At 51.5% G+C, this 22322-nt stretch overlaps 1 protein-coding gene across 1 annotated transcript; it reads right to left on the bottom strand.

The window, feature by feature from the left end:
• Nucleotides 1-237: 237 nt before the first annotated feature.
• NEMF (nuclear export mediator factor) lies at nucleotides 238-20741 on the bottom strand. The gene is made up of 33 exons (XM_066552361.1): nucleotides 20573-20741; nucleotides 19424-19492; nucleotides 18710-18812; nucleotides 17097-17222; nucleotides 16295-16443; nucleotides 15381-15448; nucleotides 13689-13775; nucleotides 12928-13004; nucleotides 12437-12507; nucleotides 12281-12356; nucleotides 11043-11105; nucleotides 10691-10768; nucleotides 10208-10416; nucleotides 9605-9790; nucleotides 9228-9291; nucleotides 8693-8781; nucleotides 8012-8115; nucleotides 7227-7289; nucleotides 6994-7106; nucleotides 6049-6106; nucleotides 5661-5719; nucleotides 5136-5256; nucleotides 4462-4792; nucleotides 3952-3994; nucleotides 3819-3868; nucleotides 3239-3392; nucleotides 2912-2989; nucleotides 2643-2837; nucleotides 2022-2054; nucleotides 1279-1385; nucleotides 1160-1203; nucleotides 988-1067; nucleotides 238-484 (listed from the first exon to the last, which is right to left on the bottom strand). Exons 1-33 carry the CDS (start codon nucleotides 20629-20631, stop codon nucleotides 407-409), a joined length of 3285 nt encoding a protein of 1094 aa, XP_066408458.1. The 5' UTR covers nucleotides 20632-20741; the 3' UTR covers nucleotides 238-406.
• Between the last annotated feature and the right edge of the window lie 1581 nt (nucleotides 20742-22322).

The raw sequence follows: 22322 nt of genomic DNA, 5'->3' as shown, positions 1-22322 counted from the left end.
CTTCCTCCCCTCCACAGGGTTCTGGCACAGCTGGGCTGGGGGAAACTGGGCCTGCACCTTCCCTCTCTCCACAGCCAGGGAATGTCTGGGGGGAGACAATTCCACCTTCCCAAAGGAAGCTTTCTCCACTGGCACAGCTCTCCTGGAGGCTCTGGGATTGAACCCCCTGGAATTCCAGAGCCTTGGCCCAGCAGTGGGGAACGAGTGCTTGAACAGAAGCAGCAGCAGGGGAGGACATTCCTGACCAAATGCCAGCAATTTAATTCCACATTTATCTGCAATTTGTATCAGAGTCCAGCTAAACCACCAGGAATCTCTGGGTGCAGGGATTCAGTCCTGGTTGTGGGTCTGTGTCCGTCTGTCCCAGCCCCTGGTCCAGTCTGGGCCCAGAGACCCCGGCATGGAATCACTTCCTCTTCATGTTCTGGAGGTGAGGTGCAGACACTTTCACCTTCCCAGGAATATTTCTGGACAGATCAGTGTCCTAGGGAACATGGCAGAGGAGAAGGTGACCACAGCAGCAAAGCCTTTCTGGAGCACTGGGATCATCCTGTCCTTGGCCCTGGTGAGCACCAGGACAGCTCCAGCCTCAACTCCCAGTGCCAGCTCCTGCCCCTGCTCCAGGAATTCCCACTCCCAAACCCCGAGGGCTCCTTGGGAGACGCTGCTGTTGTCAGACAGTGACAATGCAGAAACAAGGCCCAGGGCTCCCACTGAGGCTCAGGTTCTCATGGTCCCTCCCAGCCTGGGCAGCAGAGCTGGGCAGTGTCCAAGGCCAGCCTGGATGGGGCTTGGAGCAGCCTGGGATAGTGGGAAATGTCCCTGCCCATGGATTTCTAAGATCCTTTCCACCCCAAACCATTGCAGGACTCTCTGACCTTCCCCAGGAGCACAGACAAACTCCACTGCTCACAAACCAGCAGCAGCCTCAGTCTGGCAGCATTTCCTCCCACAATGGCACCTGGGGACCCTGCGGGCCAGGCTCACCTTGACGCTGCGGAACAGATCCTTCTCTCGGGCACTGGCCTCCTTGGACTGCATGAAATTGTGCAAGGCAATCTTGGCAGCTGGAAAAAGCCAGGGAAGAGTGAAAGGGCCTGGAAAGCACCCAGGCTGCAGCAGGCAGAGCACAGCAGGGGACTCGGGGCTCTCACCCTACCTTTGCCCTTCTTCTGGGTGCCCGGAGTGAGCTTGACTTTATACCTGCCCAAAGGAAAGGGTTCTGTCAGTGAAACAAAACCCCAGCACCTGCCCTCCCAGGAAGGGGCTGCCACTCACTTGTAGTTGGTCATGGCTGTGTAGGGAGCACAGATGGGGACAGCAAAGAGCAGGATGTCCTCGGGATGGGGCTGGCCCGTCAGGGAGTCCAGCAGGGCCTCGCTCTCCTGGGACACACCAGAGCTGCACTGGGCCTGTGCTCAGCCCTGCTGGAGCCACAGGGGGTGGGGACAGGCAGCCTCGAAGGGCCCTTCCAACCAAACCATTCCAGGGTTCCATGAGCATGGAACTGCCATGGGATGCCCAAGCCAGGGTTTGTGACTGATCCTGTTTCATCACTAAAATCACATCCTTGGCTGGATCTTGGTTTTGGGCCAAGGGTCACCCAAAGCTCCCCCAGCAGACACCCTTATCCTCCTCCATGGAGGAATTTAAAGGAATTCACTTATTCCCAGCCCTGGGCAACACCCACGGCCTGTAATTACACAGAAGTAATTACAGAAAAGTTTGAAGCAATTTGATATGTAAATAAACTTCAAACTAAAGAAGAACCTGCACTGCTCACTGTGTCATCCTCCAGCCCAGAGCCACCAAGGCAAAAACCAAGGGCAAACATCCTTGGAGCCAGCTCTGGGTTTATGGAGGATGTGGAGATGAGCAGAGCAGGCATGGAGGTTAATTTTAATGAGATTAATTTTTAAAATACAATTAAGGTGGGTTCAAACAGTCCTGGAGGGGTCCCCCATGTCCCAGTCCCAGCAGGAGCACAGCCCCACCTCAGCCCTTACAGAACTGAGCTTTACCTCCAGTCCTGGCTGCTCCTGGTCCTGCTCCTCCTGCACACACAAAGAGAGAACACATCAGGCCTGCAGAAACCAGAGCTGCTCCTGCCTCCCCTGGCCCCGAGAAACTCTCTAAGGAGCAGCCCCAGAAAGCCCCATTGTCCCTGCACAGAGAACCGAGCTGGTTTCACAACCAAGGTGAGAGCAGCGCTGCCGTGGGTGGGAGGGTGGAGGTTTCTTTCCAACCTCTCATTTGCCTGGCACACGCCGAGCTGGGAGGAGGAGATTTGCTCCGAGATAGCGAATCCCAGCAGCAGGGCTGGGAGCTGGGAGCTGGGCACGCCCGGTGAGGGGGCGGTGCTGGGTGAACCCGAGCCTCGGGGCTGCGCCGAGCCCCAGTTCTGCCTGTGCTGGCAACAGGACGAGCACAGGGATCGCTGCAGGGCTCTGGGCTGCTCTGGGAATTCAGTGGGATCCCCGAGCCCTGGCAGCAGACACAGAGCTCTCTCTCCACTGTGCCCAGGATCCAAGGGGAGCTGCTCAGCCTCCCGGGCGGGAGAGCTACACAGAGCCAGGACAGACACATGGGAGAGCTGCTCACCTTCCCCTGCTGCTGCTCCACCCTCCCATCCCACTGCTCACCTTGTCCTCCTGCAGCTCATCCAGGGCTGCCTCCTGTGCCTCGTGCAGCACAATTCCTGCTGGCAGGGTCTCCTTGCCCCCTCCTGCTGCACGACGCTGGGGTTTGGGTTTCTGCTGTTGCTTCTTTGCTGCCTCTTCTTTTGTCTTCCCCTTCTTCCCTTTTTTCCCTTTGTCCTCCCTGTTGGAGCCTGCAGACTGTGGTGGCACAGGTGGTCAGGGCTGGTGAGCAGAGCCCCCACACCCCGGGCAGGGCACAGCTCCCCCCTCACCCCCAGCAGCTTCATGATGAGCTCCCTGTCCTCCTCGTCCTGGTCCCTGTACTTCTCCTTCATCTTCTTCATTTTACTCTGCAGGAGGAAACACCAACAGCTTCAGAAATGACAACTCTTAGCAGAGTGCTTGCAACCACAGATGCTCCTTCCTTCCCAGTATCCCAGACTTTCAGAGCAGGTCACCAGTAAGCAAGGCACTGGTTCCAACTGTGCTAACCCCCAGCACCACCATCTGAGACTGCCCAAAGCACACAAGGCAGCCATGGGTGTCTGGGACATCTGGCATTGCTGTCCCTGTTTCCATGGGCCCTGGTCCCTGCCCACCTTCTGGCCCCTCTTGATGGGCTGAGGGGCTGGAGCTGCCTTGGGGCAGTTGGGAGCAGCCACAGGTTGGGTCTCTGGCTCTGCCTCCTTCTGCTTCTCCTCAGACAGCTCCGAGTTCTCAGAGTTGTTCTGCTGCTTCTTTTTCTTCATTTCCCTAAGGAGAACAATCCCAGCACCCCCATTTGTTGTGATGAGAGAGGCTGCTGCTCTCCTGACAGCATTCCCAGGACCCAGAGCAACACTGGACACAGCCCCTCTCAGAAAAACCTCCCCAGCCCAGCAGCACAACTGTTCCCAGGCAGCATTCCCAAAGCCCAGGGGCAGCACCTGCCCTGGAAATGCAGGATGGACAATGGGCAGGGACTGGGTACAGATGTGCCCAGGACATGGGGAGGGAATGAGGAAGAAGAATCTACCCAGAGCAGCTGTGGCTGCCCCAGGGCCAGGCTGGACAGGGCTTGGAGCAGCCTGGGATGGTGGAAGTGTCCCTGTTCATGGCAGGGGTGGAATGGGATGGGATTTAAGGTCCCTTCCAACCCAAACCATGCTGGGATTCCCTGGAACAGCCAGTGGCTCTCACCTCCTCTCCTTGGCAGAGAGATGCCTCCGGCCCTGGGCCCTGCTGTCACCCTGAGGAGGCAAAGGCAGTTCAGGGCAGATCCTGCCCAGCAGCTCCCACTGCTCTGGGCCACCCACGGCAGCTGGGACCTTACCAAGCTGGGCTCCTCCTCTTTGGGGATGATTTTCTGCAGGGATCTGTGGGGAGATGCAAAAGGAGCTCACCATGGACACACCAACCGCTTCAGACTGCCCAGACTTCAGCAGCCTGGCTCTAACCTCCAGCTTTCAGAGCTTGGCAATCCCAGCTTTGCTGACTGGAAAAGGCAGGAACCCTGGGATTCACTTTAGAAAACAATCCTAGCCCTCTGCCAGCTCCTCTCTCACACACACAAGCACCAAACACAGCCTGGGCACTGAGGGAGCCCCAGTGTGCAGCTTCCCATGAGCCTCACCCAATGCCTGCTCCCTGCAGCCTCCAAGGAGTCCCAGGCACTGCAGGGAGCTGAGCTCATCCCACAGCCCGAGCAGAGGCAGCTCAGGCTCAGCTTCTCAGCATTGCCACTGCTGAGCATGGAAGGAAGGGAGGGATGGCAACACATCCCAGCCTTGTCCTGGCAGTGTTTTAGGAGACCCTCAGGTGCCCCAGCTGCTGCTTCTCTCACCTCTGGGGCTGAAGGTGTGACAGGTCGATTGTGGTGTCTGGATAATTCACCTCCTCCTCCTTCACTTCCCCCTTGGGCTCTGGATGCTCCTCCTCAGAGTCTCCATCGTCCTCCTCGGAGTCAGCCTCTGGAGCAGGAGTGTTCCCTCCTCCCTGCTCACCCTGGGTGCTCTCAGCTGTGGCTTCCACATCCTCTGCAGCTTCCTCACCTTCTGCAGCTTCCACATCCTCTGCAGCTTCCTCACCTTCTGCAGCTTCCACATCCTCTGCAGCTTCCTCAGCCTCTGGAGCTGCCTCAGCTTTTTCCTCCTCACTGCTGCTGTCTCCTCCATCTGGGGCCCCCAGGGCAGGGAAACACAGGAACACCAAACTGATCCATCATCCCAGGATGGTTTGGGTTGGAAGGGACATCAAAGCCCATCCAGTGCCACCCACACCTTCCACTGTCCCAGGCTGCTCCAAGCCCTGTCCAGCCTGGCCTTGGGCACTGCCAGGGACCCAGGGGCAGCCACAGCTGCTCTGGGCACCTGTGCCAGGCCTGCCCACCCTGCCAGCCAGGAACTCCACCCCAATATCCCACCCATCCCTGGCCTGTGTCAGTGTGAGACCATTCCCCTTTGTCCTATCAGTGACCCAAACTGGGATCCCCCAGCAGCCCCCAGTGTCCCCCTGTACCTAAGAGCTCCAGCTCCTCAGCCACCAGCTCACTGGCACTGCTGGAAACCGTGTCCAGCTCCTCATCCTGGACCTTGACCTTCCTCTCCTCGCGGTGCCTCCAGACACAGCTCTCATCCACCTGGAAATGAGGAGCCTCTGGGTCAGGCCTGGCAGTGCTCACACAACACCTCCCTCAGCTTCTCCTTCCCTTTTTAACACTTCCTGCCATCAAAAGGCAGGAAAATGAAACCAGAGCCAAGTGTGCCAAGCCCACAGAAACGTTCAGATTCCAAAGAGAGCTGGGAGGGCAGCCCTGGCAGAGGCAGGAAGGTGCAGAGTCTGTCTGGAATGCAGACACAGCACACTGCTTCCATTTCCATCTCTGCCCTGAGTCATTATCAGCAAGAGGCTCTTTATGGGATTTTTCCCAGTGGGAAAAGAAGTAATTGGGAATATACTGATAAGCAAGATGCAGAAAATAAACCTCCTGCAGCTCAAAGCAAATTACAAAAGCCAGCAGGAGCTGCATGGGAAAAGCTGTACCTTAAACAAGAAGCTGAAGCCCATCATCAGATAGGAAGGTGGAAGGAAATTCTTTTTCCCTGAAAAACAAAGGGAGAGTCTCATGAGGAGGTTTAGCAGCCATGCTGCAGGATGTATTTCCAAAATTCATTTTTATTAGAGGCTTTAGGCTACCAAAAAATTACACTGGGGGTTTTTATCTCTGGGATGAGAACAGGAGAGCTCAAAAGCAGCTGAGTTAATGAACTTCTGCCCAGGGCTCAGCTCAAACTGCTGCAGCAGCTGCCTGATACTCAGACTGAGCCATTCCCAACAGATTTCTGGGAGAGGGGTGGGATCTGCTGCCACTGCAGGACACCCCAGCACCTTTGGGAAAACATCCCACTGCCACTGCTCCCCTGTGCCTCACCTCGGATCATGAAGCTGCCAGTAGTGAGATATTCTCCCGTGGGGGCAGTTTTAGAAACCTAAAAGAAAACCACAAGAAACTGTAAAAAATCTCTGTGACAGAATGCCAACATCAGGTGACAACAGCACCAAGAGAAACACTGGCTCAACAGGAGCTGAACTCCTGGGAACAGCTCTGCAGGACTCCCTATCCAAGGGGCTCTTCCTCTCCTTTGCAGGGAGTTTTCCTAAGGGATGCTTCAATCCAATCACACCCTACCAGCACTGAGTTTTAGGAGTCCTGGGTGAGCAACTCAGGAAATAAATCCAGGATCTACTCAGGAGCATTCAGGGGACAATGATGCCTTGTGCAGGCTGCCCTAGAGCAGAGGCTGGATGGAGTTCCAGAATAAAGCAGGGATTGATTCAAAGCATCTCCTCCATGCATCCACCTTGGGCAGCACCAGAGCCCAGCCAGGCCTGCACCCAAGATGAACCAAAATGGCCCCAAAATGCACGGCCAGGCACGGGGTCTCTCCCTGGGATCAGTTCTGCTCCATTTGCACCTTGCAGTTCATTGTCCCATTCCAGCTTTAGCCCCTGCAGTCCCACCCTGCTTGTTTTTCTCTCTCCAGCCCACGGGGTTTGTGCTCTTGGGCTGAGGTTTGGATCATTTGTCCTTGGTGCCCAGCTGGAGCAGGAATTGTTTTGTCTCCCTGCCCTGTGCACAGAGCTCAGAACTGCACACGATCAGAACCATCCCTGATATGGAGCCCAGACCCTCACACTAAGGCAGCAGAGAATGTGAAAATACAAAAGCTCAAACCTGAGGCATCAACAAAACCAGCACACCTTTGGTGTGATCTCCACACCCTCACACAGAAGTCTGACCCACAGCCATGGGCTCGTGTCTGGGGTGCCGTGCCAGCCCCCTGGGCCCTGTGCCAGTGCAGCCTGCAGTGCTCACCTGGCTGTGGGACACCCACCAGGCGCTGGTGACCACGCGGGCGTCCCAGGCAGCGCTGTAGCACAGGGCCATGGTCCCCGCCTCCGTCAGCGTCCGCGGCGGGATGGGCTCACCTGGAACACCCAGAGCCGTCAGATCCTGCCCTGAGCCAGCCTGGCAGCCTCCCAGCAAGGACTGATCCCCATCCCAAGGGAAGGCACTGCCAGCTCCTGTCCCCAGGGCTCCACAGGTACCTGAGGGGTTCTTGATGACGCAGCTGGTGGCTCCGTGCAGATCCGCGTGCACGTAGATGTCCCCTGGCAAACAGAGAGTCCCCTCAGACCCACACAGCCCTGGAGCCAGGGAATCTCTAAGGTTAGATGGAAATGCCTGCTCTGGCTGCAAGGGGCAGGGTGGGGACACAGAAGCGTAGCCATGACATTTTCTGAAAAATCCCTTTGCCAGGACTTGTCTCCTGAGAAGCTGAGAGGCCTCAGAAATGAAATGCAAACAATGATTATCTGCTGCTGTGGGATGCAACAGGGGCATCTGGGATTGGTCTCACGTGATTGTTTTTAATTAATGGCCAATCACACTCAGCTGGCTTGGACTCTCTGGTCAGTCACAAGATTTTATGATCATTCCTTCCCTATTCCTTTCAAGCCTTCTGATGAAATCCTTTCTTCTATTCCTTTAGTATAGTTTTAATATATCATTTTCTTTTCATATAATATATATAATGAAATAATAAATGAGCTTTCTGAAACATGGAGTCAAGATTCTCATCTCTTCCCTCATCCTGGGACCCCTGTGAACACCAGCACACACCCTTTTAGCCCATCCCTGTCCCAGGGGGAATCAGCTCCTGAGGGGAGCCCATCCAAGCTGCTCTCACCCCATGGCCCCAGAGGAACTCCCACCACCAAAATTCCCTCTTGGATCCAAGGCCCAGCTCAAGGACAAGGCAGAGGGACCTTGCCCTGTCACTCCTGGACACTGCCAGGAGTGGGACAGAGGAGGAAGCCCCCCATGGGCTCACCTGGTTTGAGGTAGCGCTTCACGATCAGCTCATTCTGCTGCTGATCCCTGCCAGCAATCACCAGGTAATTCTCAGAGCTGATGAACCACAGGAACTTCTCAAACCTGCCAAATTCCAGCAAATCCACAGTGTGAGTAACACCTGGAACTAACAGGACATTGCACAGGTGGTTTTTGATACCAAACTCAGAATATCCCCCTCAGCACCTACAATTTATGAGACTGAAAATGTTTTTACTTCCATCCACAGGCCTGGGACATAAAAACAAGGCATGGGACAACTACAGCATCCCTGGCAGGGAGATCTGGAGATGGAACAAGAAGCACAGTCCTCCTATTTGTTTTTATTTTAATAATTAAAAGCATTGAGGTTTTGTTTCATTTGTTTGTTGCTTTTTAAAGCACAGAAGCCCAGAATGGTCTGGTTTGGAAGGGACTTTAAAGATGATCCAGTCCCCCTGGACCACACCTTCCACTGTCCCAGGCTGCTCCAAGCCCCATCCAGCCTGGCCTTGGACACTTCCAGGGATGTGGCAGCCACAGCTGCTCTGGGCTGCTGTCCCTGGGAACCATTCTGGGATCCTCTGACTCTTTAGGAGACTCCATGCAAAGTGCAGAGCTCAGAAATCCCAAAGAGCTCCACTCCTAAACCAGGGGAGAAGGACAATGGAGCTGTACTTGCCAATAGACCTTTCTGGCCTTCTGGATGGTGGTGACAGTCTGAACTTCCCTCAGGGTTTGCTTTGTCTTCTTCTCAGCTGATTTAAAAGCCTGTTTGGACAGAAAGCACCCTCACCAACCTGCAGGAATCACAGAATTCCCCACTGAACACTGGGAAAGTTGGGAGGAAATGGCCTGGACTTGATCACAGTGCAGGCTCCACCCAGCCCTGCTCTCAGAACTCCACCCTGGAGAGCTGCTCCCTGCAATGATCAGCCCTTGGATGGGAAGGATTCCCACTGATTTTCCCCTCTCACTCCTGGTCTGTCAGTGCCTCCACCTGCTCTGAATATTCCCAATGCTACTGGAGAAGGAGGATCCATCAGGGATCTGCATTCCTCCATGAGCTCCAAATGTCAGGAATAAAACAATTCTGCGTGATTGTTTTTCCCTTTCATGTTTTGTTAGGGCTGTTCAGATCAGCTCAGGATTTCCCACTGAGGAGTAGCAGGGATCTTCCTTTTAAATATCTTCTAAAATCCAAGAGAAAAAAGTACCTTTTCTGCAGCTTCCACTGTCTTCTGAGTTTTCTTGGCCGCGTGTCTTTTGTGGTCATAGTACCTGAGAAAAACAAGTGTGTGTCCTGAAAGCCCAGCAGATCCACTCCTCCATCCCCATCCCACTCACCCAGGCCTCTGCCTTTCGTTCCATGGGCAGAACTGGAGAATTCAATCAGTGTGAGCCACAGAGCAGCTGCTCTGCAGCAGGGAATTCCCATCCCAGAGCTCAGGACAAGCTGCTATTTCAATTTTTAACTCTTATTTTTTACAACACATCCCAAAACCCTTCCTCCTGCAATATTATCACCAACAACTGCACACCCAGAGAAATTTCTGCTTCAAAAAACAAACATTTTTTTACTGAAAAATCTTACTTTTTGGCATTGGCATAGGCAGACAAATTGAGATCAACATCAATCAATAAGGGTTTGTTTTTCTGAGGTTTCTTCAGCTGTTTGGTTTTATTCTTTTTCTTTTTTCCCTTTGGTTCTTCTGTTTCTTCCTTCTCTACATCAGCATCATCCTCCTCCTCTTCCTCTTCAGATAACACATAGGGGTTCCTAAAAACACATGAGATCATAAGATTAAGGTAATAGAACTGGTTCATTTTTAATCCTTGGTGCAATGTGCTCTTCATTTCATTCTCTCAGAAGTTTACAAACGGCCCAAGGAGCCTCTGAGCCATTCCCAATTGGAGACACAGGAAGCTTCATGTGCCAACCCTTTTTTGTCCTGGAGTCAGCCAAATATGGGGAGAAAAAGAAACAAAAGCAGAAGATAAAGAGCCCAATTCTTCCAATCCAAGGAACTGACTGAAAACAAGTTTATTCTATAAACTGCTACTTCTGAAAGCGAGGGAACCAAAAATTCACTGATTAACTTTGCCACATCCCAGCTTTTACACCACAACTTCTGGGTACAGAAAAGCTGTTTTGGGGTATTTTTAAATCTCTGGGCTCCTGCTGCAGTGCACTCACCTCAGCAGCATGGTGATGTGGTTTGTCTGCAGCTTTAACTCTTTGATTGCCGTGGCCACGGGGTCCCCGTGGGCCTGGGCCTCCTTGACGATGGCGCCGATCTCGCTCCAGTCGATCTGGTTGGCCAGGGCGCTGCGCACCACCTGGATGGCCCTGTCCACCACCTCCAGGTTCATCTCTATCAGCTCCCCCTTCAGCTTATCAGCTTCCTTGGGAAAGGAGCAGCTTGGAGCAGTGCAGCCCAACACTCGGCTCAGTGCTCAGCAGGAGGTGTTACAGAAATGGAAGCAGCGGTGAAGAAATGCAAGGAGGGACTGGAGTGGTGGCACGGGAGAAGGTCCAACCCCAGTGCTGCCAACCCCTGGGTGGTGGAAGGTGTCCCTGCCCCTGGAGCTGGGTGGGATTGAAGTCCCCTCCCAAGCAAACCATCCCATGGTGGTGTGATCATGCACCTTTTTAATTAAAACCCAAAATCTGCCTTACCTGAGCCTGCTGGAGAGCTTCCAGTCTATGCTCGTGGTCCCTGCGGACATTTTCAAGTTTCTTCAATGCTTGTTTCTCCTTTTAAATAAAAGATATAAGTAAAAATATTTCTATTAAAATATATTTCTATTAAAATATATTTCTATTAAAATATATTTCTATTAAATATATTTCTATTAAATATATTTCTATTAAATATATTTCTATTAAAATATATTTCTATTTCTATTTAATCTTGCAGTGATTATCTGATGCCATTACCAAATGGCATCAGGTAATCATTGGAAGAAGCAAGAGAAGCCTCTGGAGATGTGGGAGCCATCCCAGCTGCCCAGCCTGGATCAGGACTCACCTGCTGCAAGGCCTTCAGATCAATCTTCTGCCCCTCCAGCTTGGAGTAGAACTCATCTGCAGCCTGCAGGAGAGAGTCAGGCTGGAGAATCCCCAGGCTGGCCTGACTCAGGGCAGGCACAGGAGGGGCCCTGCAGAGAAGGGGCTGCAAAGCACTAAAAGAGGCTGAAACACCTCCAGGAGCTTTCCCCATTTCCCTTCCCATGGGAGGAGTCCAGCAGGACACTCACTGCAAACACAGAAGGAAAAAGTGCCCAAGCAATGGCTCACCTGCTTTGGTAAGGAATGATGGAAAAGCTGCTTTGGTTCAGATTAAATGGCTGCACAGGCAGATGTGTCTGCCCTGAATCCCTGCTGCTTCACTGGGTCAGTTAAACAAGCACAAAGACCCAGAGTGCCAGAGAACTGCTCCTGGTGTTCCAACTGTGCTTAAAGCACGGGGTGAGGAAGGTTTGGGGCTGTTTAGATCATCAGAGGGACTGGGGACAAGGCATGGAGGGACAGGAGCCAGGGAATGGCTCCCAGTGCCAGAGGGCAGGGATGGGTGAGAGATTGGGAATTCCTGGCTGGGCTGGAATTGCCAGAGCAGCTGGGGCTGCCCCTGGATCCCAGGTTGGATACTGGGCTTGGAGCAGCCTGGGGCACTGGAAGTGTCCCTGCCATGGCAGGGGTGGCACTGGGTGGGCTCTGAGTCCCTTCCACTCTGGGGTTCTGTGATCACTGAAGGAAATGACAGAAATTCAGGCAGGAAGCAGGGCAGGAGCATGGAGTGGGAATTCTGGAGCTCAAGGTCAAGAATAAGAGGCAATTAATGACTCCAGATGTTAATGAGTCGAGGAGCAGAGAGGACAATGCCCAAGGAAACACCAAATAAGAGGCCTGAGGCTTGCAGAGCAGGAGCAGAGGTGTAAATGTGATGTCTGCCACAACTGTTACTCCAGGCACAACTCAGACTCCAGCTCTGCAGAACAAAACATTTGGGGTTCTCTGAGAGGAGCCTCCACCTCCCTCACTGCAGGACCTGAGCTCAGGAGCCAGCACTGCCCAGCTGCAGCCCAAAGGCCCTGCTGGGGGTGGCTTCTTCTCATCAAGCATTCACCCATAAAATGATTCATCCCTTCCAGGGTCTCTGCTTCCATTAACAAGCACCTGTTTTAATTACTGCACCATGTTTGAATTACTCTTTTTAGCAGCAGTCAATTCAAGCACTCAAGTACAGCATCAGCAAAAGCACTGTACCTTATTGAATGAGTCAAATTCCAAGTAGGGACATTTTGAATGTTGAGAAAACAAGAAAGGATGAAATTCCTCATATCTGTAAAATACACATTTGGTATTATCACCTGAAAACTAATTTCTGTTATGCAGACTAGTAGAAATACTTCAAATATTTACGTGTAGATATCTTCTGCTGGTTTGTCTGGTTCCAGACTGGGCTTTTTCTCCCTTTTCTGGATAACATAACCCTGCAAGAAAACAAAAATATCATTTGTCTGTGGAAAGGTTTAGGTATCAATAAATAATTCCAGCAGGGAACATTGTGCCTGACCCACTGGCTTGTCTTGACTCCAATTCCTTCTGGAAAAAGAAGTGAACTTCTTCCAACCCTCAGGACTATCCCATAAATGCAGAGTTTCTGTGCAGGATTTATTGCAGAACCTACTAAAACCCAAGTGCAAATCTCCCAGGATTCACACAATCTGCCTGTGCATTATTCAATTGCTGCCCAGCTTGTGGAAAGAAGCAATTTTAATTCCACATCGGCATCTGACACCCAGGAATAAAATGCAGAGCTGGGAAGAGCAGGAATTGGGAATTCCTGAGGAATCCCTGCTTGCCAGTTTCACTCTGCAATTCCAAATCCCTGATAACCCACCCAGACCCACCTTTCCACTGAAGTTGTCAGTGAGGGCCATGTATTCTTCTGCTTTCTCTAGAGCTGAAAGAACCTTTTCAAGGTTTTCTGAAGAGAAAACAGCAGAAATATTTCATCCCTGCAATTACTGCTCATTTTCAACAGGAGGCTAAGTTTACATCTGGGAAATTTTTAATATGAAAATTTATTTAGATGCTTTTAGCACATAATTATTCAAGTTTCAGGAGGAAAAAAAAGACCCCACAAATATCAGCACTTTATGAAATTAAAGCTGCAGAGGTAAAGCATAAACCAGAAGCTGTGAGAAGTTATTTTTTTACTGCACAGTAGGAAGGAAAAAACCCTCTGGATTTATGGGAAATATAAAACACATGAGGAAAATAAGACTGCAGGAAAATATTTTCTGATTTTATTACCCAAATCTTTAATTTCCCAATAAATGTAAAGCTGCTGCTTTACCAAATCCCCAATGTTTGCTACAAATAAAGACTTGGATATTAATTCTTCTTGTCAAGCACCCAGAACTCACCTCATGGGTGAGGTGGTGTCAGTATAAAATTATTTAGATACAGGACCAATCTGACATTTTATCTCTAATTTATGCACAAATCAACAGTTTTAATGCAAACAAGGATGGTCCCCAAGCTAAAAATATTAAAAAATAAAACCACATGGTCAGAACCACAGGTTCACTCATCTCTTTGGGAAAAAAAACCACTACAGAGACATAAAACTCCCCATGTTTGTGGCCCACCCTTTAAAATATTACACCTTTATTTTCCAGATGTTGATCTATTTTGACAGCTCCAGAAAATCCAGCTTCTATAAGGCAGTGCTCAATGAGAGTGGCCCCATAAGCTGTTAAAAAAAATAAGAAATAGTGAAGGATCATCTGTAGAAAATATTCACAATTTGCATTAAAAAAAACCCAACAAAACCAAACTGGACATAAGAGTGTGAGAAGAGGGAGAAGCACCAAAAATCAGGGAAGGGGCAGGAGGGATGGGTGGGTAAGGAGGAGGTTGAGAAACAGCCAAAATTGCCAAAAAGGGGAAAATGGTGGGGATTTTAGTGGAGTAGCTGTGCCTGGTGACTGGATCAGTTACACCAAGTGAGGCCAAGGTTTCCTACACGACAGGATCAGAAACACCAAATTCCAGCATGGATACAGCACAACTGGGATCAGTGGGGGACACTAATTAGCAATTATACATTATTACTACTACTATTATTAGTATTATTCATTATTATTATTATAATCATTATCATTTAGAAATTATTTAAGAGAGCAGGGTAGAGAAAGAGAGAGAAAAGGATGGTGAAAAAGAAAATCAAGAGATGGGGAAAGTCATGCTCAGGTGTGATTTGAGCTGCTCAGGAAATTCTCTGCTTGAGCAGCATTGGCAGGTCAGGAGGAAATCCAATTTTGTTCTGATGACCTCAAACATGACAAATTTGGTTCTGGGCTCAGGAAAACCTGACTTGGCACTTGCAGCTCCTGTGTGGTACCAGGATGGTGCAAAATGCCCCAAGGCAGAGCCACTGCCAGGGCTCATCACTGCACCAGGGCAGGCTCAGCTCCGTGGAGATGCCTTGGAGTCACCAAATCCCCGTTTCCCAAGGCAGCCTGGCAGGGTGGAAGGTGTCTCTGCCCAAGGCAGGGGTGGAATGAGATGATGGGATTTAAGGTTCCAAACCCCAGCCAAACCACTCCAGGGTCTGTGATAAGTTATTGTCCCAGATTGCCAGGCAAGATGTGTCCTATCACCATCTGTGTGGCAGCTGTCCTCTGTTCATTGGGCAGTTTTTCCTTATCTCTTCCACACTCACTCCTCCCTCGGGGAGACACCTGCTGATAACAGCCATGGAATGTCCCTGCATGGCTGATAAGAACTGCAGCATCCCATTGGGAGATGTGAGCCCAGAGGGAGGAGCCAAGCATTCCTGCCTGGATATAATCTGGAGATTCTGGAACACCAGCACGGCTTCTGCACTGGATTGCCCAGAGGAGCAGCAGCTGCCTCTCCTTCCCCTGGATCTGCAGAGGAAGACTCCACCCTTCTCCAGGATCCCTGCTCCAGCAGAGCCACCCCTGGCACTGCAGGAGGGCTGAGCCACAATTCCCATGGGGCTGCTGCCAGCACCCTGACCCACAGGGTGTCAGGCTGGGCTCTGACTCTGGCACTGTTGGTTTGGTCACTGCATTGTTCATTTCATCCTTTGATTTTCTTCCCCATTAAAGAACTGTTATTTCCTGCTCCTATATTTTTTTCCTGAGAGCCCCTTAATTTCAAATCTATAACAATTGGGGGGGGTTTCACATTCTCCATTTCAGGGGAGGCTCCTGCCTTCCTCAACAGACACCTGGCTTTCCAAACCAAGGCTGTTATTCCAGTTTTCCAGCATGGCAGAGCACACACTGAGTGACCTCACCCCATCTCCTGACAAAGGCCAATCACTTACGAAGGAGTGGGTTGAGAACCCTCTTCAGCTGCTCCCCTTTGGGTGCATTTGATATGATTTCAGTTAACCTGCAGGAGAAAATAAAAAGTTGCAATTCCAAAGAATAATGTGTTTTAAAACAACATTGCATTGCTTAGAAGTTACAAAACATTTCCAGCCTTAAAAAAATGAAACTAAAAATGGTCTGAAATAAAATACCCAGAGATTTTCATAGCTCTGACAAATTTGGATTTGTCCCAGTAAATACACAATTTATGAGCTCTGAAATTCATGGGGATTTTTGAAGTAGTTTTGAATGAGTTAGAGATGGGACCTCTGAGATTTTAGATTCTGTGATTTATTTTCCTATCTTGTACAGGAAGGGTGAGTTGGGCTCACATCTTCACTGCGTGGCTCAGAAGGTCACAAGACCCCCAGGTACAAGACTTTTTAAGGATTTATTGATAATAAAACACCACCAACAAGGATATTTATGGTTTTCACCCAATCCTTAAATATTTCATCTTATGGACCCCTGCTACAGTGTGAGCTTTCTTAGCCACTCCTGTTATGGCACACAAACCCACAGTGCTGCATTCTAAACTCCTTGTTTCCTTCTGGAACTACTTTTATTTTTATATCTTAAACTCTAAAACTCTAAACTTTCCTTTACTTAGCTTAATGTGTCTCTGCTTTAAACTACAAATCCACATTCTCACTTCTAGCACCTCAGTTTGGGAGCCTTTTCCAAGGCCTCAGATGAAATCCTGTGTTTAATTCTAAACTTTGCCTTACAGGCTCAAAGTTCTGAAAATTCCCTACATTTCAGATTCCAACAGTAATTGGAGTTACCTGTCCAAGGTGGGCAGGGGCACAGCAGCTTTGGCTCTGGCCACAATAAATATATCATTTATGAGTTGTGAAATTGGAATTACCTGTCCAAGGTGGGCAGGGGCACGGCAGCTTTGGCGCTCTCCACCGGGTACCGCTCCCTCACGGCAAACCGGACGTCGTCGGCGCCGTCGGTGCGGAACCTCAGGATGTTGAGGATCAGGTACTCGTGGTCGGTGAGGACAACGTTGCCCTGCGAGCACAGGGACCCTGAGCAAGGCCAGCACGGTGTCCCTGCCCCGGGGGACACTGGCAGCCTGTGGGAACCCAGGAAATTCCTCTGGCTGCCCTGGAGGACTCAAGACCCAGACCCCTGTGTCTTTGATTTAGCCCTTGGAAAAAATTACCAACCTCATATGAGCATTTACAAGCCACTAGAGTTAAAGCAGAATGACAGTTAGTTTGTCACAGGGTGAAAAGTAGATCAGAATGGGGGCTCAGGGTCCCAAGATGGAGAAATTTGGGCGTGCCTTGTCCTTTTTTCTCCTTCTTCAATTTTTTGGGTGACAGTGGCACTTTTGGATTGGTTTAGGGTACAGATGGACTGTCTAACATAGGTGATAGGTATTGGCAAATTATTGTAAATAAAGTACACGTAGTTTTTAGTATAAAAAGTAGTAGGTTTAGAATAAACAGTAGTAGGTTTAGAATAAACAGTAGTAGTTTTTAGTAGTTTTTAGTATAAAAAGACAACACTGCCCTGAGGGTGGGGAGTGTGCCACTGACTGACCTGCTGGACAGACCTCAGCACGCCAGGGAAAGGACGTTACAGAGCACAGAAAATGACCTTGAGAAGCAGAACAGAAGAATGCTGAGCCCTGAGAGCCCGAGGGCAGGCTGGCTCACCCTGTCATAGAGCTCCAGGATCAGGTGGTAGGCAGCCTGCTCGCTGCCGAACTGCAGGTCCACGATGCGATCCACGCCCAGCTGCCGCACGCTCACCAAGCGCCGCGTCCTCAGGTGCTTCCGGCACTGCGGGGAGGCGCAGGTTGGAGCTTCCGTGGTTTTCAACTCAGGCCTGCCTCAGGGGGGAACTCTACAACTCTCTCAGCTGCTGCTCCCTCCTGTTCTATGCAGATAAAATGATTCCACTCTAGGCCTGAAACTCAAGGATGCCTCACTGGCTCGGGGCCCGAAAAACGTAACCAGCAGTGAACGAATAACAATCAGTGAATTATTTTGTTGTTTAATATTGTTCTTTTTGTTTGTTTGTTTTTGTGCTGGTGAATGCTTTGCCTGTGAAATAAACAAATAAACAGCTTTTTCCACTTTTCTCCAAGGAAGTGTTTTTCCCGAACTGCTTGGGTTGAATTGAATCTGCTTTTTGAATCTGCAATTGAATCTGCTTTCTATAGAAACCTACTGAGAGGTTCTCTCCCAAATTTGCCCTAAACCAGGACAGGGGGCAAACTTGGAGTAAGTGACTTCATTACCTGAAGGTATAACTGGACAATTAACCTCTGATATGCAAATGGACCAAACTTTCATCTGTCTGAAAAACTCGTGATTGTTGTCCCAGCTGGGTGTGGCCTCTGCAGGACTCCTGCCTGCCCAGGGTGTGCCCTTTGAAAGCCTTTCAATAAATATCGACCTTCATCCTTTAACTCTGTCCAGCCTCTGCTCTAGGCAGCCTCTCCAGGCATCAGAGGAGTGAGGAAAACATCTGGGAAACATCTGAAAACACCTGGGAATGGCTTGGCTATAGAGCCCTCCTGTGGCACCAACCGCTTCCCATTTAACTCAAATACCACAAGAGTAAAAATGCTGGTGCTCATCAAACAGTTCATTGTTATAATTATAAATATAATTGAGCCCAAATCTTAACATTAAGATATTTTTTCCATGTTGTTTGTTTAGCTCAAAGGAGCAGCTGGTTCAAATTCTAAGAGTTTATTTGTAAAGAGAACTGGGATTATCCCTGCATTCATCTCTGCTGTGGAAAGCCACCCTGGAAATCGCTGCTGAGTCACTTCTGGCTGCACCCAGAGGTTAAAGAGATCCATGGGAGTCATCCCAGGCTGTATCCCCATGGATCCACCCATGGATGCACCTGCAGGAGCCCAGCCTAAGAGCCTGGAGCAAGGCCTGAACCCCCAGAGCTCAGCAGACTGAACAGAGAACTCTCGAGCACAGGGTGCTGCATCCTAAAAATTCACACAATCCAACTGGAATGACAAGGACTTCACTGGGGCAACATTCCAGAACGAATTTATAAATAAAGTTTATAAAAAAACTATAAGTAAAGTTTATTAAAAGTCTATAAATATTGACTCTTTCAGGCACTGAACACAGTGATGTGAGCCCAAGCCCACGTTTGCTCTTCCCTTGTCCTCAGCCACCTGCAGGACCAGGATTCACTGGGATAACCCTTCCCTAATTTCCTGCCTCCAAGGACAGAAGGTGAGCACTCCTTCCTGATGTGCAGACACTTTCTAAAACCCAAGCCCTGCAGGGCTCACCTTCATGGCAAAGCTGGATGGCATCATGTTCTTCGGCCACTCAAACTCCGTCAGGTGGATGCGGATCCCCGACTCCAGCAGCAGCGTGGCCTTGCACTCTGGCCTGGGAGACAAACAGGGCAGCTGCACCCCAAAACCCCCAGCTGCACCCCGAAATCCCCAGCTGCACCCCAAAACCCACAGCTGCACCCCAAAACCCACAGCTGCACCCCAAAATCCCCAGCTGCACCCTAAAATCCTCAGCTGCACCCCAAAACCCCCAGCTTCACCCCGAAATCCCCAGCTGCACCCCAAAACCCACAGCTGCACCCCAAAACCCCCAGCTGCACCCTAAAATCCTCAGCTGCACCCCAAAATCCCCAGCTTCACCCCAAAACCCACAGCTGCACCCCGAAACCCACAGCTGCACCCCAAAACCCACAGCTGCACCCCAAAATCCCCAGCTGCACCCTAAAATCCTCAGCTGCACCCCCTCCAAATGAGGACATTCTGGGATCCCACGTGTCACAGGAGCAGCCACTCTACCACCCACCCATCTACACAGGGTTTTCCCATTTCCTAAGAACTTTCTGGGTAAAAATTACTGCATTCTACCAAAAAAACAGCAGAATTTCACTGGAAACAAGTCAGAAATTACTGCAGATAATTTAAAAAATCTGGTTTTCACACAGCATTTCTAAAGAATTTGTAAGTAAAGACATTTAAAGCTCTTACTTTTGCAGGCGAATGAGATAGGTCTTGTTATCCACATCATAAACATTGTTCACTCTCATTCCCAACAAGCTGCCAAAAGGAAAACAAGGAATGCCTTAGAGAACCCAAAACACAACTGGCTGGGAAAAATCCCAGTGGCAATTAAAGCACACAGAAGAGCAAGTTATGATAAATTACCATGTTATATAAATTACCAAGTTATGATAAATTACCAAGGAGTAACCGAAAGGGCAGCAAAGGAAGATTAATGGAATGAGCTGGAAGCAACAACCATGGAGAGATGGAGAAACTGCTCTTAAGACACAGCAATTAAGAGAGGGAGAAAATTAGATGGAGAAATTTATATTAATGGATAAAATGGAGAAAGCTGCCAGGTCCTGCCCGTGCTCCTCTTTGTGGCAGGGATGTAAAATGAAACGGTGATAGTGGAGCTCCTGGGCCTGCACAGGGCACCAGTAATCCCAGTATGGGCACTGAACTGGCCTGGGGGTGTCAGTCACTCCCTTCAGAGCAGGGATGGACACCAGGAATGTGTCAGGAGTTTCCCAACTGGGAAACTGGGGGTGCTCACCTGGAGAGGAGAAGGCTCCAGGGAGAGCTCAGAGCCCCTGGCAGGGCCTGGAGGGGCTCCAGGAGAGCTGGAGAGGGACTGGGGACAAGGGATGGAGGGACAGGAGCCAGGGAATGGCTCCCAGTGCCAGAGGGCAGGGATGGGTGGGAGATTGGGAATTGGGAATTCCTGTCTGGGCTGGGATTGCCAGAGCAGCTGTGGCTGCCCCTGGATCCCTGGCAGTGCCCAAGGCCAGGCTGGACAGGGACTGGAGCAACCTGCCCATGGCAGGGGTGGCATGGGATGGGATGGGATGGGATGGGATGGGATGGGATGGGATGGGATGGGATGGGATGGGAGCGGGGCTGAGGGGGTTCTGTGCTGAGGGGCAGAGCTGTGACAGCGGGACACGATGGAGCAGCAGAGCCCCCACAGCCCTGAGACTACGGCCGGGACCAGGACCACGGCCAGAAGGAGGAGAGGGGACAGAACCAAAACCAAAACCAGAACCAGGGGCCAGGAGCGGGACGCGGGGCAGGACCAGGTCCCACCGGGCCGGGCCCCGCTCCCGGAGCCGCACAGGCGGGGAGTGCCGGTACCTCTGCCGCAGCTCGGCGAGCACCGCGCGGATGTCGACGGTGCTGAAGCGGGACTTCATGGCGCCGGCGCCGCCCGCCGAGACCCACAGGGATCCCGGCCCGCGGCCCCTCTCAGCTCTCGGTCCCTCACGGCTCCCGGCGCTCCGCGGCCCCTCTCAGCTCTCGGTCCCTCACGGCTCCCGGCGCTCCGCGGCCGCCCTGCGCCTGCGCCCACAGGCGCTACGGGTCGCGCCCGGTGCCAATCCCCGGCGCTCCGCGGCCGCGCAGCTGCCGAACCAAGCGGGGCGGCGCCGCGCACGACCGGCAGGAGGTGCTGTGAGCGAGGGGGCGCTGAGGGAGCGGGCGGCGAGCGGGGCCCTGCCGTGACAGAAAAGGGTCTAGGAGTGACAGAAAAGGGTCCATGAATGACAAAAAAGACTCCGGGAGTGACAAAAAAGGGTCCGTGTATAACTAAGGGGCTCCGGGAGAGGGCGGCGAAAGGGGGACAGAAAGGGGAGCGAGAGGGTCCCGTGTGTGGGAAAAGGGTCCGTGGTGAGAGGGGCAGGAAAGCGCCCCGCGTCCCTCTGTGCTGAGCAGGGCAAAGGAGCCCAGATGTGTCCGTGTCCGGCAGCAAAGCGATCAGCGGGACCCTTTCATGAGTGTTTGTCCACATTTATTATTTCAGGGCTGATTTGGTTTCAAAATGTGCTTGGAGCTGAGAATTTAGTGATTGAGCGGCGCGGCGTTGTTGCGGCGTTTGGCCAGTAGGAGGCGGTGTTTGCGTGTCTGTGTTTGGGGCAAAAAGGGGATTTTTGGGGGGTTTTGGGGTGTGTTATTAGTGCAGTGGGGCAAAAGGGGAGCCCGCGTGTCTCTGTATTGCCCAGGCTACGCTGGCGTGGCTATTCACAGGCGCGATCCCGCTACTGACCGCCACGGGAGCTTTGACCTGCTCCGTCTCCGACCTGGGCCGGTTCACCCCTCCTTAGTCAACCTGGTGTCCCGCAGCTCCCCGCGGGTCACCATATTGATGGCGGCCTTAGCTTGGACGCCCGCTCGGCACAGCGCACGGCAGCCCAGAACTCCTGGGCTCAAGCGATCCGTCGAGCTCAGCCTCCCCAGCAGCTGGGATTACAGACGCGCGCCACCGCGCCCGGCGGTAGCCGCTCGCTCCGACAGCGGTACGGTTTGTGTGGAGCCGCCCCGCTCCGCCCCCGACCCGCCTCCCGCTGCTCCTGATCCTCCTCCTGCTCCTCCTTCTCCTCCTCCTGCTGCTCCGCCCCGATCCTCCTCCCGCTACTCCTGATCCTCCTCCTGCTCCTCCTCCTCCCGCTGCCTCTGCTGTTCCCGCTCCTCCCTCCTGTTTGGCCTGCTCCTCCTCCTTCTCCTCCTTCTCCACCTTCTTCTCCGCCTTGTCGTCCTCCTCTTTCTCCTTATTCTCCTTCTTAATTTCCTTCTCTTCCTCCTCCTTCTTCTTCTCCTTCCTTCCCTTTATCCTTTTCCCCCTTCTCCTCCCCTCCTTTCCCCTTTTCTTTTCCCCTTCCCATTCCTCCTTCCTTTCCCCCCTTTCTCCCTTTCTCTTCCTCCTTTTCTTTCCCTATTTCCCTTCCCATTTCCTTTCTTCCCCCTTCTCTTTTTCCTTATCCCTTCCCATTCACCTTTCTCCTTCCCCTTTCCCCTTTGCCACTTTCACCTTCTTCCCCATTTTTCCTTACCCCTTCCCCTTCTTCCTTTCCCATTCTCTTTCCCCTTTCCCCTTCTCCTTTCCCATTCT

This window comes from Molothrus aeneus, chromosome 6 (genome assembly GCF_037042795.1).
Source record: "Molothrus aeneus isolate 106 chromosome 6, BPBGC_Maene_1.0, whole genome shotgun sequence".
NCBI lineage: Eukaryota > Metazoa > Chordata > Aves > Passeriformes > Icteridae > Molothrus > Molothrus aeneus.
Note: the sequence above shows the minus strand (reverse complement) of the source record. Positions and strands in the feature narration are given on the sequence as shown.